Source organism: Pinus tabuliformis, chromosome 2_1 (assembly GCF_031772625.1).
Source record: "Pinus tabuliformis cultivar Carrire ecotype Pingquan chromosome 2_1, CPIR1, whole genome shotgun sequence".
Lineage (NCBI taxonomy): Eukaryota > Viridiplantae > Streptophyta > Pinopsida > Pinales > Pinaceae > Pinus > Pinus tabuliformis.
In genome coordinates, this window is record NC_142299.1 from 977,535,625 (window position 1) to 977,549,703 (window position 14,079).

The window sequence follows — 14,079 nt, forward strand, 5'->3', positions numbered from 1 at the left end:
CGATTTTAAAAAATATTTTTATGGTATCTTAATTTTGCCGATTTCTACGATTTTTTGGTTTTCCAGACCCTTGCTGATTTTATCCCGATGCGGATGTTTGCAACATTGGAGAAAACCCAATCTCAGGAAAAACCAGCAATCTTTTCCGAGAAATTGTCCAATTCAACAAAAATGTACAATCTGAATATTCTAGTCAAACTTGGTCAACCTGACCAATGAAATTAGCTAAGTCAAACCTCGTCAAAAGAGAGAGAATCTGTCTTCTGCAACAACCAGTCAAATCTGGTCAAACAGGCCGAATTTTGGCCTCTGCAACTTCCTCAGAAAATTTGGTGAAACTACATCAAATGACCTATGGTCAAAGCTAGTAAAACAGGTTCTCTCAACGTCCAGAATTCTGCCCAAAATCTTGGTCAATGGTCCAGTCAACAGATGCGGTCTAATGCCCAGAATTTCTGTCCAATAAATCTTGGTCAACACGGATCAGAAGCAGCCCAAATATCCTTCAGTCAATGCTTGTCAACGATTCAAACTTCAGTTCAGATTTCGCTGATCAAACCTCAGACTTCTTCTTGCTCCTTCGCTCACACATGACTAATTGATCTCATGTGTGATCCGAATGATACCAAGTGAGGAGGTCAAAATGTCAATATATGTGTCAAGTCAAATGGGTTTTGACCAAGTGTCAAACCTCTTCAACTGGTGGGCTGAACCTCAAAAAAATTATATTTAATTTTCCTTTGGCTTTGTTGACTTGAAGACAAACCTTAGCTACAAAAATTCGGGTTAATTTTTCCCTTTTTTTGGGGTCAAAATGAGGCCCAGGTAGGCCTATCTGGATGATGGTCAGTCTGGAATGGAACTTGCCCAAACCAGCTGGTTTGACACAGAACTACCTTGCCAACATCATTCGGCAACCTTTTAAACCCTGCAGAGGTTGAATTAGTCCAATGTGGCCCGTTCCAACTTCCAAAGACTTTTGCTCTAAGAAGATCAACAATAGAGCTTTCCTAGTATCTTGTTTATTTGGTTAGCCAAGCCCTCTTGATTGGAGAGGATGGAACTGCTTACAATATCAACTTTACAACAGATATGACTACAAAGCCATTACTAAGAGGTATCATCAAAGTTACCCAGAACATGCACTTAGCCTCATTCACTAAGACCTCATTAGCATGGGGACCACCATCAAGAACACCTTTGCATTAGCATGAAATTGGTATTTATCACTTTAACATGACCTCACCCCTTTGAACAACTTGGTACAACCACATCATTATAGGCTGTACTCTTGCCAAGTTTTGAACTAAGTTATCAGGAAATGAAAATGGATATGGATCCACTAGATTTTTGAAAAGCCAGGATTCAGATACGATGGGGAAAAACCACATACCAAAAATACATTTATATATATATATATATATATATATATTCTTAATTTTAGAAAACATATTCAAAGTTAAAAATCAAATCCATTCATGAATCACAGCATTAGAACTGAAATAATAAGATAATTAATAAATCTGAAGATTGAAATCATAGTGCATTATGCTTTATACAAAAATGATAACTGTAAATACAAAATTAAATGTCTCATCAATGATCACTCTGTTGATATGATGATGTAGAGTAGGTCTAACTACATGTCCAAAAATAGGTCTACATTTTCATAGTTTGAATATTTCAACTCTATGTCACGATCAACCTGTCATCTTCCTTGAAATTTGTGTTTAAATCTAAAAATTCCCATCCAGTTACAATGGGAAATGAATATTGTATATTGTTTGAGAATGTTGCTATAGTTTATGCTTAGTATGGTTCTAAGAGGACTTTTCACCTAGAGTTGGATGGGATTGTTCTAATTAAATTATTAATGACACAACCATCCTTTGTACATTATATATTATTATCTATGTATTGTCTCAAAGCTTTCCTGTTAGCATTATCAAAAATTGAAAATTAAAATTTTAATGTGTCAGACCTTTCCTTCTAGCTTTATCGTGTGCCATATAGCCTATAGGTAGTTAATAACTTAGAGTGCAGATTTTTATGGTTCGAATTCATGTTGGAGACAAAATTTTGGGAAAATTGTATGTGGTGAAATTGCAATGTCTGATGTTTCAGGTGAACATTTCACCCATCTTCAGGGACCATAAGCTTGAAAATTCATGGTGAAGAGAGAGCAAGATCAGTTAATTTAAAGAGGATTAGGGTTAATTAGCTGTTGGAGGAAAAATTAATTAATTAATTTAAAAGGGGGTTTTGAACAGTTATTTATAAATAATTTAATTTAAAATAATTTTAAAGGTTGAACATTCAAATAAACTAGAAGAAGGAATTAATAATAAAATAATAAATTAGAAATAAGGGTGGGTAACACTAAGAAAGGAATGGTCATAAATAATTAAAATAATTATTGAGTAATTAAGGAGATTATTCTAATGATAAAAATATATGTTTCTGAGCTTAAGCTTCAATGATTCATAATGCTTTGATATAGTTCTTCTGGATCCATTACGTTGATCAATTTTGGATCGACGTTTGGAACCAGCTAGTGTGGTTCATCATGAGGACCATGATGAAAAATCTGATCAAGTCTAAGGGAATACATAGGGCAGAGATGCAAGAGAAATGGGCAAACTCCAAAGAATTCAAAAGACAAACTAACAGGGGTCAAACCGTCAATCACCAAAATGGAACGTTAGAGAAAGTCAAGAAAAAGAAAACATTACCTCCCCAAAAATAATAATATATTTTATATCTTTATTAATAAACAAACCCTAAATCCATAAGGCATACATTAATAACTGAGCTTTAATATTTACTTGGTAATGAATATATCTAAATAATACTTAATACATTAAAATATAAACCATATATTTAATGACGTTAATATTCAGATATATTATATTTAGGATATATTATAATCTCATAGTAATAACACTGACAATATTATTTAAATAAATGATAAATAGGAAACATTAAAACTAACAAATATAAACATAGAAGTATATCATCATATCAAGCGAAGGATAAACTAAAAGGAAATCAATGATTGAAGATGCGAGAGAAGGAAATTGCAACGTTATGATATGTTTGAATACAATGGGAGTTCCCCAGTATATATACCAAGCAGGAGTGCCCTTTCATGAAGAGTGACGTTTGTTAGTGGGGACATGTCTTTTCATGTGTCCCTTAATTAGTAATAAAGTTGTCATTATTTATGTTCATAACAAAAATCAATCAATTTGAGGGGAAAGCTTATGGGAAAGATGGTGGATGGTGGGTTTCCATGATTCATTGAGTTTGAAGCCATCTTCCTGATTAAAGTTGTTGGGGTTCTTTTTCATTTCAATGGATTCTTTGATGATGTGAGAATATTGGAAAGGAGCCGACAGACTACTTTCAATAATCTAACTAAAAGCTAAATAGAATATTTTCTTTTTAGGGTTTCAAATAGTTGTCAAATATCCTTAATAAAAAACCAAAAACTGTAATGTTATTTGCTTGGGATCTTGAGTGTGAGAGGTAGGTGGTACATGATCCGTTTCAGTAGCATGGGATCCATTTTCTGGTTTGAAGGATCTGTTTATGTGGCGGATTCGATGTGGATGTCGGTGGATTCGTAACTGTATCCATATTCGAAATGCGGATGCACAGATCCAACATCAAGGATTCAAGTCCACATGGATCTAGTAACACAGGTTTTGAACCAAGGTCAGCATCATGGTAAGCATTCCGACTTACTACTAGACCACAACTTGATGGAAGGAGCTTTCCTATTATCTTGATATTGCCACATCAAATTCTTTTTCTGCATTAATAGGCAACATTAATTGCATAGTTTTCTTCAAACATGAGGCTGTTAATTGACATTGATGTACATGATAAATATTCCAGCACAAAGGAAGCTTTAGATCATGGGTTGTTGTACACTACATATCAAGTTTAATGACATATTCAGTTGTGTATTAGTTGGAATTGCCATGACTGTTGATTTATTTAATGCTTTTATGTCTTTTTTGGTTTTTCCAGAAGGGCAGGTATACATTGTGGGAATCCATTTGAGATGAGATGTGTCTGGAATGGATATTGAATTGGATCATCTAATATTCTGTATTATATTCCTTTCTGTTATGGATCCATGATGAATCTAAGATGTGCCCCAAGAGACACACACTTATCTGGGTGTATACAAGGAGGAAAGGGTAGACATCCATTAACATAGGTTTTAGTGCTAGGGCCCTTACCTGCAACACGATCTTAACAAATGGGAAGTAACCTTCATTATCATCTGAGGTCTCTTTCTCAATTCATAATATTAAGCAAGAGAAACTTGAGGAGATATTCTTTAAGTTTAATGTCTGGGCCTGGTTGTTAATTGTGCTACCTGTCTTCGAAAAATTCATAACATTGACAATGAAGGGTGGATGATCATGACTTGCTTGAGGAAAATAAATATTGTGTTAAAGCCGATCACTTTAATTCAATTTGAAATTATATACACACCAGACTTTGTATGCTATCATATGTTTTTGTGTGCTTTTATATAATGCTGCCTTCTTGTGATACTTTAGATGCTTCCTACCGTTCTTTGAGAATATGGTTTAAATAAATTTCATACCTGTCTTTTTAGGATTCACAAACGAAAATTAAAATTCACATAAGAGCAGGAATTGCAAAGTTTTGCTTCATTATTGCTACTTTTCTACGGAAGGAACATGTTTCTTTGTATGGGCATGGTTGTAATGATATGCATGATACATTGTTTTGTGTTATATTTTTCCCAACAGCTTTAAGAATGTTTTGGAATTTCTTTTCTTTGGTATTTTTCATATAGTTCTATTGGTTTATTTATGTAGTAATTGGGCTATTTGTATTTTTGTTACATGCCAGATACTTTGTTTGCTGTAGCATGCAGTCCAGTTGATGCAACATGGGTTGCATCAGGTGGTGGAGATGACAAAGCTTTTATGTGGAGAATAGGCCATGCAACGCCATTTTTTGAGCTGAAAGGTTACAATTAAGCACTACACTTTTCTTTATGACCCTGAAAGATAATTTCAAAGATAACGAACGTATGGATTGGATTATTTAACTTTGAAAAGTTATTTACCATGTGCTTTTTGATAAACGCTGACGTGGTAGGAACGTTTAGCATCTCCCATACAAATGATTAATTCTTAGATGCTGGAGCTTATAGTATTTGATATAATTTAATTTTTAGGCCTTTGTGAACTATATCAAGCATTGAACATTATCACAATGTAACTAACATGGTTCGTATACACAGCAGAATATTCAGAATATCTGAAATATGTAAATATCCATTATAGGACAAGTAATATATTTATCTGTAAGAAAGTTGAATGTACAAGAAATATGATATATGGTATTTACAAATGAGGGCTTGCTTATATACCTAGGTAGGTGCCATTTCATGAATGGTCATGTCCTTTAAGACATTCCTCTTTAGTAACTAATTATTATTTAATTAATCATTATTATGATTCTTATTATTTACATTATTTTTCATATGTTCCATTCATAACATTGCCTTCGTTTTCAGAAAAGCTTTGTCTCAAAGCTTATCGCTGACAAGGCGTGTCATCTATTTCCTTGTCTTGTAATCTATTCATATCTTTCACAATTCTTCGAGTTGTCATCTTCGATGATACAAGATGATAGGATCCTTTGAGTGATAAACAAAATTGTCCAATTGAGAAGTGATCTTACCATCCTAAATCAATCTCTGTGGAACTTTGCAATTATTTCATAGCGGGGATAAATTGTTATCATAAGACTGCATTGTGTAGACATCATATTCTTTGGAACATAAGTCTTTTGTTTCTATTCTGAATGATACAAATATGCAAACTGATTGAGATGTTTGCTCTTGTGATTCGGATGGCGATAAGGAGTTCTTGTGATTTGATTTTCCCTTATCATGCATGTGGCAATTTCCTAATTTACTTCAGGTATTGATGTTGTTGAGTTGGTTACAAAATTTTCACTTGGAATTTTCATTGTCTGAACTGCAACATCTGAATATGTTTTTACTTCAACTGATTTGTCATCTTCTTGAGTTGTGATATTGACTGGATCAATATTCATTCCTTTTTCTTCAACTTAGACTATTACATTAGAAGACTTTGATTACTTATTTCATGATAAGTTCTTATGTTTTTCAATGATTTCTTATTATTTTTAAGTTTCTTAATTTGAGTGAGTAGACTTTGATTATGATTTTTGAGATGTAAGAGTTCTTTAGTTTCTGATTCATCAACCTTATTTTCAGTGTTTTGACGTTCAAGCTTTTCATCTTTTAAATCTCTGATTTGTTCTATTAATATTTGATTAAGGGTTTTTAAGCGCAAAATTTCTTCTTCCTTTTCCGATAGATTCTCGTTGAATTTCCTCTCGAGACATTCCTTTTCTTCTTCTATTTTTTTATTTGTATCTTTGGACTTCTTGGCCTTTGCAAGTAATTTTTGACTATGGTCCCTTAGATGCCATTTCTTTGTTACTTTTTGTTTTTTCGTAACATTGATCTTTGAGATCTTTATATTTCTTTTTCGATGCTTTGTTCTTTTGTTGACGTTTTACGAGTTCTTCCTTTAATCTTTTAATTTGTGTCTGTGTATTACCTTGAGATTTTTCCGAAGTAAACAATTTCTAACATGTTGGACAAAATGTTGTGCGATTTTTAAAAACCGGCGAATACTCAAATTTTGTCATACAAAACCAACATCTGGTCTAGAAAGCAAAATTATGTGTGGAATCCATAGTTCCTTCATTCATTTTCGAATTAGACTCCATTCTGGGTCCATAATAATTTCGATTATTATTATTATTTTTATTTTTAACTAAAAGGTATCATTTTCTATTTTAAACTTAATATTCCTTCAATAAGATTTTGAAGATCTTCAACTTTAGATTAGAACTTCCTATATATATATATATATTTTTGATGATTGCTGATATATATAATTATTAAGTTTATATAGTATAATCTATAATGACCTATTTTTATATGGTAACCCTTTTAATAATTATTTTCTCCAAAAAAATTAATTGATAAGACTTAGATGTTTGGCACAGTCGTGGCCCCTCTTTGTCGTCACGTCCTTCCTTTCTCTTTGTTCAGATTGATGATAGTGATCTAGGCTTCCTTTATAATTCAGAAGTATAATAGAATCCTATCACTTTTTAGTGAGGAAGGATGGCTTGATTACAATTGGGGCGTTCACAACAATCTATTTGGCAGCCTTTTAATTTGTCTTTCTATGCTAAACACTCACTTGACTCTCTTGTTGGGATTCAATGATGCCAACACTATTACCACGATCTGTAAAATCGTGACCGAAAGAGGTTTGCCCTTGACTTCGTGACTCACGCTAGTTGGTCGGTTGATAATCCCTATCGCTGCTAGTTTGCATGTAGTTATCTTTCACCTATGCGTATTGTTGTTGAACGACGAATGACGACATCGTGGGTTATGGCTGCGCATACAACAACTTTTTTTATGAGAGAAAAAACTTCGTCCATTGATATAGCGAAAAAGAGTTACAATGCCAAAGAAATTTTTGTGTGCAATTGAAAGCCCCTAATATCCTCAAAATTACAAACATAGCTATAAAACACAAGAATCTCAGAGGGGAACATCCAATGTCGAGGCAAAGCATCCAAAATATGAGAAAAACATAACAAAATAAAGCAAAAACAAAGAAGGATGCCTGTAGAAAGACTACAATACACCCTGCAACAAAATGGGAAAAAAACATGAAGATGCCAGGAGCATCCATGTTGAAGGAAATGTAACTAGGTTCGGTCTTCATAAATGTACTTTTGATATTTGAATTTATTCAAGAAAAGAAATATTATTTTTATAATATATGTCAATGAGTTTCTTGCTCATTGAAGTAGGTCTAACACATGTTAAAGTGCTATAGATAAGTCAAAGATTCAAAAGAATTATGTTGAAAACCTTAAGGTTATGTTACATTATGTATATTTATGTATAAGAGTTAAAGAAGACACATCCAAGCAAAGTCAAGTCTCCTCCTAGCAAAGACACCATCAAAAGAAGCAATGGCACCATTAAAAGCACCCATCGAAGCAAATGGGGTCAAGTCGGCCTCAAGGCAGCAAGTCGGCCTACAAGTTGGCCTAAAGGAGGGACAATCCTCTATATATAGAGGCTGTCCACTCCCTCAAACGACAAGCAACTCACTCTAAAATCAACGAAGATAGAGGACCAAAAAAGAATCCGACAAAGGGACAAAGGAGCCTCTAGTGCAGCGAAGAATCAAGAAGGAAGAGCAAAGGTTTTGGGACTGTTTTAGGGCTAGTACCAACCACACGTGCGAACAAAAGGATGGGCTATTTGCGGTTAGGACAACAAGAAGTCACCTCCCAACATACGTCATCGTTTGGGCTACAAACTAGGGCTACTAGGCCTCCTATCCAAGCGAAGAAGTTAGGACCTCAAGCGAAGGAAAAAGGAGCCATATAACATCAACAGGACCTCTCACACGTGTGAGAATTAGGGCTGCAATGTTGTCACACAAAGTCTACAACTATACATCAAGAAGGAACTCTGTTGGTCAAGAGAAGGAAGGAGTATCCTTAGGTGAAGGATCTCACTAAAGTACAAAAGATAAGTGTCTCTTCTAGAAGGAATACTAACAGTGGAAGGAAGAATGAAGTGCCGGAAGGAGGATGAAGTGCCGGAAGAAGGTGGACAAAGTGCCGGGAAGACATAGTGCAGAGAAAAGGAATGTCTTGACTTGTGCTTGGAGGATTTTCTAGTCAAGGGACTAGGGTTTGGCATTGATCAAGAAAGAAGCTTGAATAAGAGAAAAATTACCAAAGGGTTTTCCTCTCAAGAGAAGAGAGGTTTTGGCCTTGGCAGAGATGCAATATCTTGTGTTCTTGTTTTATGTTTTTGATAGCAGTTTGATGAAGTACACACACATGCATTAATAAGAGAAGAAGAAGATTAAGCTAACAAAGACAAATTGTAAAAAACTTCACAAATTGCTATCTAGTCCCGAAGAATCACTCTACATCTCATTGCCCTAGATTCTTCAACTATCCAAACTTAAGGTAAAGCGCAAAAAAGAGCAGAAACAGAGTCACCCCTAGAAAGAGAAGGCCCTTGAGCTGATAGCGCAACCATTGATGAAGAATTCAAAACGAATCTGCCATGGCAAGACAAAGGCCCCTCGCTTGGAAAGTGCGTCTGCCAAAATGTTATGTTCCCGAAAGATAAACCATCATGGACTTAATCTGCTCCAACCAGTGAAGGTAATGGAGGCACTTCAAGGGAGGATTAGCCAGATGCCCAATCAATGACAGTCTTTGAATCTCCGAGGATCAACATCTGCTCAATTACAAGGCAAGATGCATAGCGCATCAACCCCAAAAGAGCTAGTACCTCTGCTTTGATGTTGGTGCCAACGCCCCTAGACCAGTGGAAATGAAATGCCATGGAAGGTAAGAAGAGGATAATAGCTCCACACCCACAAACTGCACTCGCAGAGGCGTCATCAAAGAAACCAACAGGGGAAAAATGGTCAAGGTCCTTGAATGTCCACCTGTGCTTATGAATAATAGGTCTCCAATGACCAATCTCCAAAAAAATGCCACAATTCTCAGAGAGGTAGATCTCAAATCAAGGGCTTTATTTTCAAATATGCAATCTTCCTACATCGCCATATGCCCCGGAAAATATATAGTGGGACAACCCTGAATTATGAAAGGCAATTGGACCAGTTTAGTAGGCAAGATGCGATAGAGGACCTATCCACCTGCAAGGTAAACTTAAGAGAGTGGGAGACCTCCTTGTCGATAGAGATCGCAAATCGACAACTCAGAAAAAGATGAACTACCTCCTCATCAGCTGATCGACATAGAGGGCAGTACCCCGGACCCTGAAATCCATGCTTTGCAAGATTGTCCTAGGTAAGAATGCGATTAAGTAACGCAAGTTAGCTAAAACACTTCAGTTTTGTCAGAACCTCCCAGCTCCACATACTGTCCAACCAAACTGTGCAATTGTATGACATATTCTGCCTTGTGATGTATGAGTATGCCACTTTAATTGAGATGTCACTTCCATGAGAACGCCCATCCCATGTGAGCCTGTTTGCCTTATCAGATAGGGCAATCCCAGCATGGCATAATTTGGATTTGTAGTATTTCCATTCAAGCACAAACTTAGGAGGAAGGGCCAACTCATCTGCGTTCGACCATATAGTAGAGGGAAAACCAACGATCAGTGGGCAGCCAATATGAGCAAGGGTAAAGATCCCCTTCCCATTAAGGAACTGAATAATGGGGAGAGAGAGGAGGTGTTCCCCTCCATACCAATGATGGCATCTAAACCAATGAGAATTCTGCTACAAGTGCCAACCACCCATCTAAGATTACCACACATCCATGGATTAGATTTCATTAAACTACGCTAAATGAATGAGGCAATTTTCTTCACCAGTGCCTCAACTATGACCCATCTTCCAAATTAGCATGATTGAGCATAACTAGGTTGAAGTTCTTAGTATCTTTAGCATGATTGAGCATAGCTAGCATGGTGAGCATAGCTAGGTTGAAGTTCTAAGTATCTTTAATGCCCCAACCCCCTTCCTCAATGGGCCTGCAAATTGAAACAAGTTTAGAAAGATGAAATTTAGATTTCATACTAGAACTAGACCAAAGAAAATCTGCAATGGTTGAGTCAATCTTGTGGATAACCGACATAGGTAAGTGGAACAAGTGCATCCAATAAACTGAGATGCTTTGTAGGACAACCTTTATCATAATCATCCAACCACCCAGTGAAAGCCATCTATTTTTCCACAAGGTCAGTTTCTTAACCAATCCTACTTCTCATAGTTCCTAGGCATTAAGTGGAAACCCAAATACTTGAAACCACTAGCTAATGGTTTGATTCTGACTCAAAAGAGTGCCACAATCTGCTTGGTCTCCTCCTCCTCCATTTTGTTTGAGATAGGTTTTGATTTTTCTTTATTAAGGATGAGACCAAAAGCATTTCCAAATTTAGTAATAATGTGAATGAAGATGTGCCATTCTGAGAACTTCGCCTCACCAATACATATGACGTCATCAACAATCATTAAATGTGACAGTTGTATGTTTGCTGTGACCCGACATCCAGTGATCCTGCCAGCCTCCCTAGCTTCTCTTAATCCTCTAGTAAGTCCATCCATTACCAAAATAAATAGTAAGGGGAGAACGCGCAACCTTGCCGCAGACCTCTGGTGATCCGAAAAAAAATCTGATGGCAACCCATTGATCAACACAACTAAGTTGGTTGTCGAGACACAAGCCATAATCTAACTGATGTGTCTGCAGGAGAATCCAATTATGTGTAAAATCATCATTCTTAGGTGATCCCAACAACATCCTAGATCCTTCTGTGTGTGCCAGGAAACATAATTGTTCCAAAGCGATATGTTCAGACATAATCAGCTGAACACGATTAACAATTAGTTTAGAAATTATTTTGTAAACCACATTACAAAAGTAAGATAGGTCTAAAATCTGAAAACCTAGATGAATTTTTTTTTTTTGGAATCAGAGTGAGAAAGGTAGCGTTGATAGCACCTGAAATGTGGCCCTAAACTTGAGACTCTTCCACCATCTCAATGAGATCTGGACCCATCATATCAAAGAAAAAAAAGCTCCATCGACCATCTGTCCGGGCTCGGGCTTTTGTCCTTGGCAAGCTCTTTCAATACTCCTTGCAATTCTTAAGAAGTAGGAAATTATATATATATTCTTTTTCTTATTTTTTTTCTTTTTAGTTATTTTATTTTATATTTTATAGTTTTTTTTCTTATATATATATATATATATATATTCCCTTTTTTTATTTTGACTTTTTTTTTAAAATATTTTTTTTCTTTTTATTTCTATTTAATTTCTTATGTATATATATATAATTTTTTGTCCTTTTAATGACCAAAGGCTTCACGACAGAATGGAAAACTTCCAAGTATTTGTCTTGCTAAATGCTTGAATGGAATGACAATGAACTTGATAAAGAATTGATGGCCAAAGGTTGGAATTGGAGAACGTGGTTCGTATACGCAACAGAATATTCAGAATATTTGAAATATGTAAATATCCATTATAGGAAAAATAAGATATTTATATATAAGAAAGTTGAATGTACAAGAAAAATGATTTATGATATTTACAAATGAGGGCCCACTTATATACTTAGGCAAGCACCCTTTTATGAATGGTCTTGTCTTTTAAGACATGCTTTTTCAGTAACTAATTATTATTTAATTAATCATTATTATGATTATTATTATTTATATGCTATATTCATAACACAAACAAGTGTTTATTGTCCTATATACATGGTGAAGACCAAAGGGCTTTTTGAATCTCTAGTTAATATTAAGATCAATACTTCGGAAAAGACGAAAGTAAATATCTTGGACTGATGTCTTATACGTAGTGTTATCCTGGTTTCGTCACTTCAAAGCCTTGATCGAGAATCAAATCGAAAAGAAGATCAAGATCTTAAGGACTGATAATGGGACTGAATATGAATCCAATGAGTTTCATGACTTTTGCAATGAGGCTGGCATTAAGAGGGAGGCTACTACAGCATATACTCCTGAGCAGAATGGTGTGGCGGAAAGGAAGAATCGTACGATTGTGGAAGCTATGCTCCATGATCAAAGACTTCCAAAGTTTCTATGGGCCTAAGCTGCAAATACCGCCGTATATGTACAAAACCGATGCCCTCATCAAGCATTGGGTCCCAAGACTCCCGAAGAGATGTTCACTAGTAAGAAACCTGACGTATCTCATTTTAGAATTTTTGGAGGTCTTGTATATTTTCATGTGCCGAAAGAGAAAAGGAATAAATTGGGTGCATCTGGAAAGAAAGGAATCTTCGTGGGCTATAGCGAAAATACTAAGGGCTATAGAATCTATGTGGTTGGTCAAAGGGAAGTCGAGATTAGCCATGATGTCACCTTTGACGAAGATATGGCTCTTAGCAAAGTTGACAATCTTCCTACTCTAAGGGGATCTAAAGAAGCTAACACCAGGGAACTAAAGGAAAAGGAAGATGAGGCGATGCCCGATGTGGAAGAACCTATGGATCCTACTGATCTCCCTCCGCAAGAGCTCTCCTCTTCTAGGAAGAGGCCTTCATGACTTAGGGAGACACTTGATGATGCTGAAGGGCATGTTGCACACAGGGGAACCTTTCGGGAAAACAAGAAGCCTACCAGGTATCTCAGGGATACTTGACCATCATGAGCACGATCATCCAAAATGTGCCTTCGTCATTCACAGAAGATGTCAAGCATCAAGTATGGAAAGATGCTATGATTGAGGAATATGAGTCCATCATGAAAAACGATGTCTAGGATGTGGTCCCCAGACCCCAGGACAAAGCTGTTGTCACTTCGAAATGGCTTTACAAGATAAAGCATGCAGTTGTTGGAAGTGCGAAAAAGTACAAGGCTCGTTTTGTCGCTCGTGGCTTCTCTTAGAAGGAAGGTATAGACTATGACGAGATATTTGTACCTGTTGCCTGATATACCACTATCCGCTCGATCATAGCCCTTGCTGCTTTGCAAGGATGGAACCTACATCAGATGGATGTCAAGCCTACGTTCTTGCATGGTTCGATCAAAGAGGAAGTTTATGTGGAGCAACCCGAAGGATTTGAGATTCATGATCGAGAATCTCATGTGTGCAGGTTGAAGAAGGCCCTCTATGGGCTCAAGCAAGCACCCCGAGCATGGTATGAAAGGATCGATAGCTACTTGATGAAGCTGGGATTCACTAGGAGTGAAGTCGACCCTAACCTTTACTTAAGGTTGAAGATGACAATCCTTTCATACTGGTGCTGTACGTTGACGACCTCTTTCTAACAGGGGCAAACCCTCTCATTCACAAATGTAAGAGGGAGTTGGCTTCTGAGTTTGAGATCAAGGACCTATGATTGATGCACTATTTCCTAGGACTATAAGTCTGGAAGAAGCCAGGGGAGATTTTCCCATCTCAATGAAAATATGTGGTGAA

The 14,079-nt window shown here is 36.2% G+C and overlaps 1 protein-coding gene across 1 annotated transcript in view; it reads left to right on the forward strand.

Moving 5' to 3' along the window:
* LOC149203909 (uncharacterized) overlaps nucleotides 1–14,079 on the forward strand; it is a 230,576-nt gene that overhangs the window by 69,898 nt on the left and 146,599 nt on the right. The window contains exon 5 of the mRNA XM_089403604.1: nucleotides 4,897–5,016. Coding sequence (XP_089259730.1) covers nucleotides 4,897–5,016 — 120 coding nt within the window. The remainder of the gene's footprint in view (nucleotides 1–4,896; nucleotides 5,017–14,079) is intronic.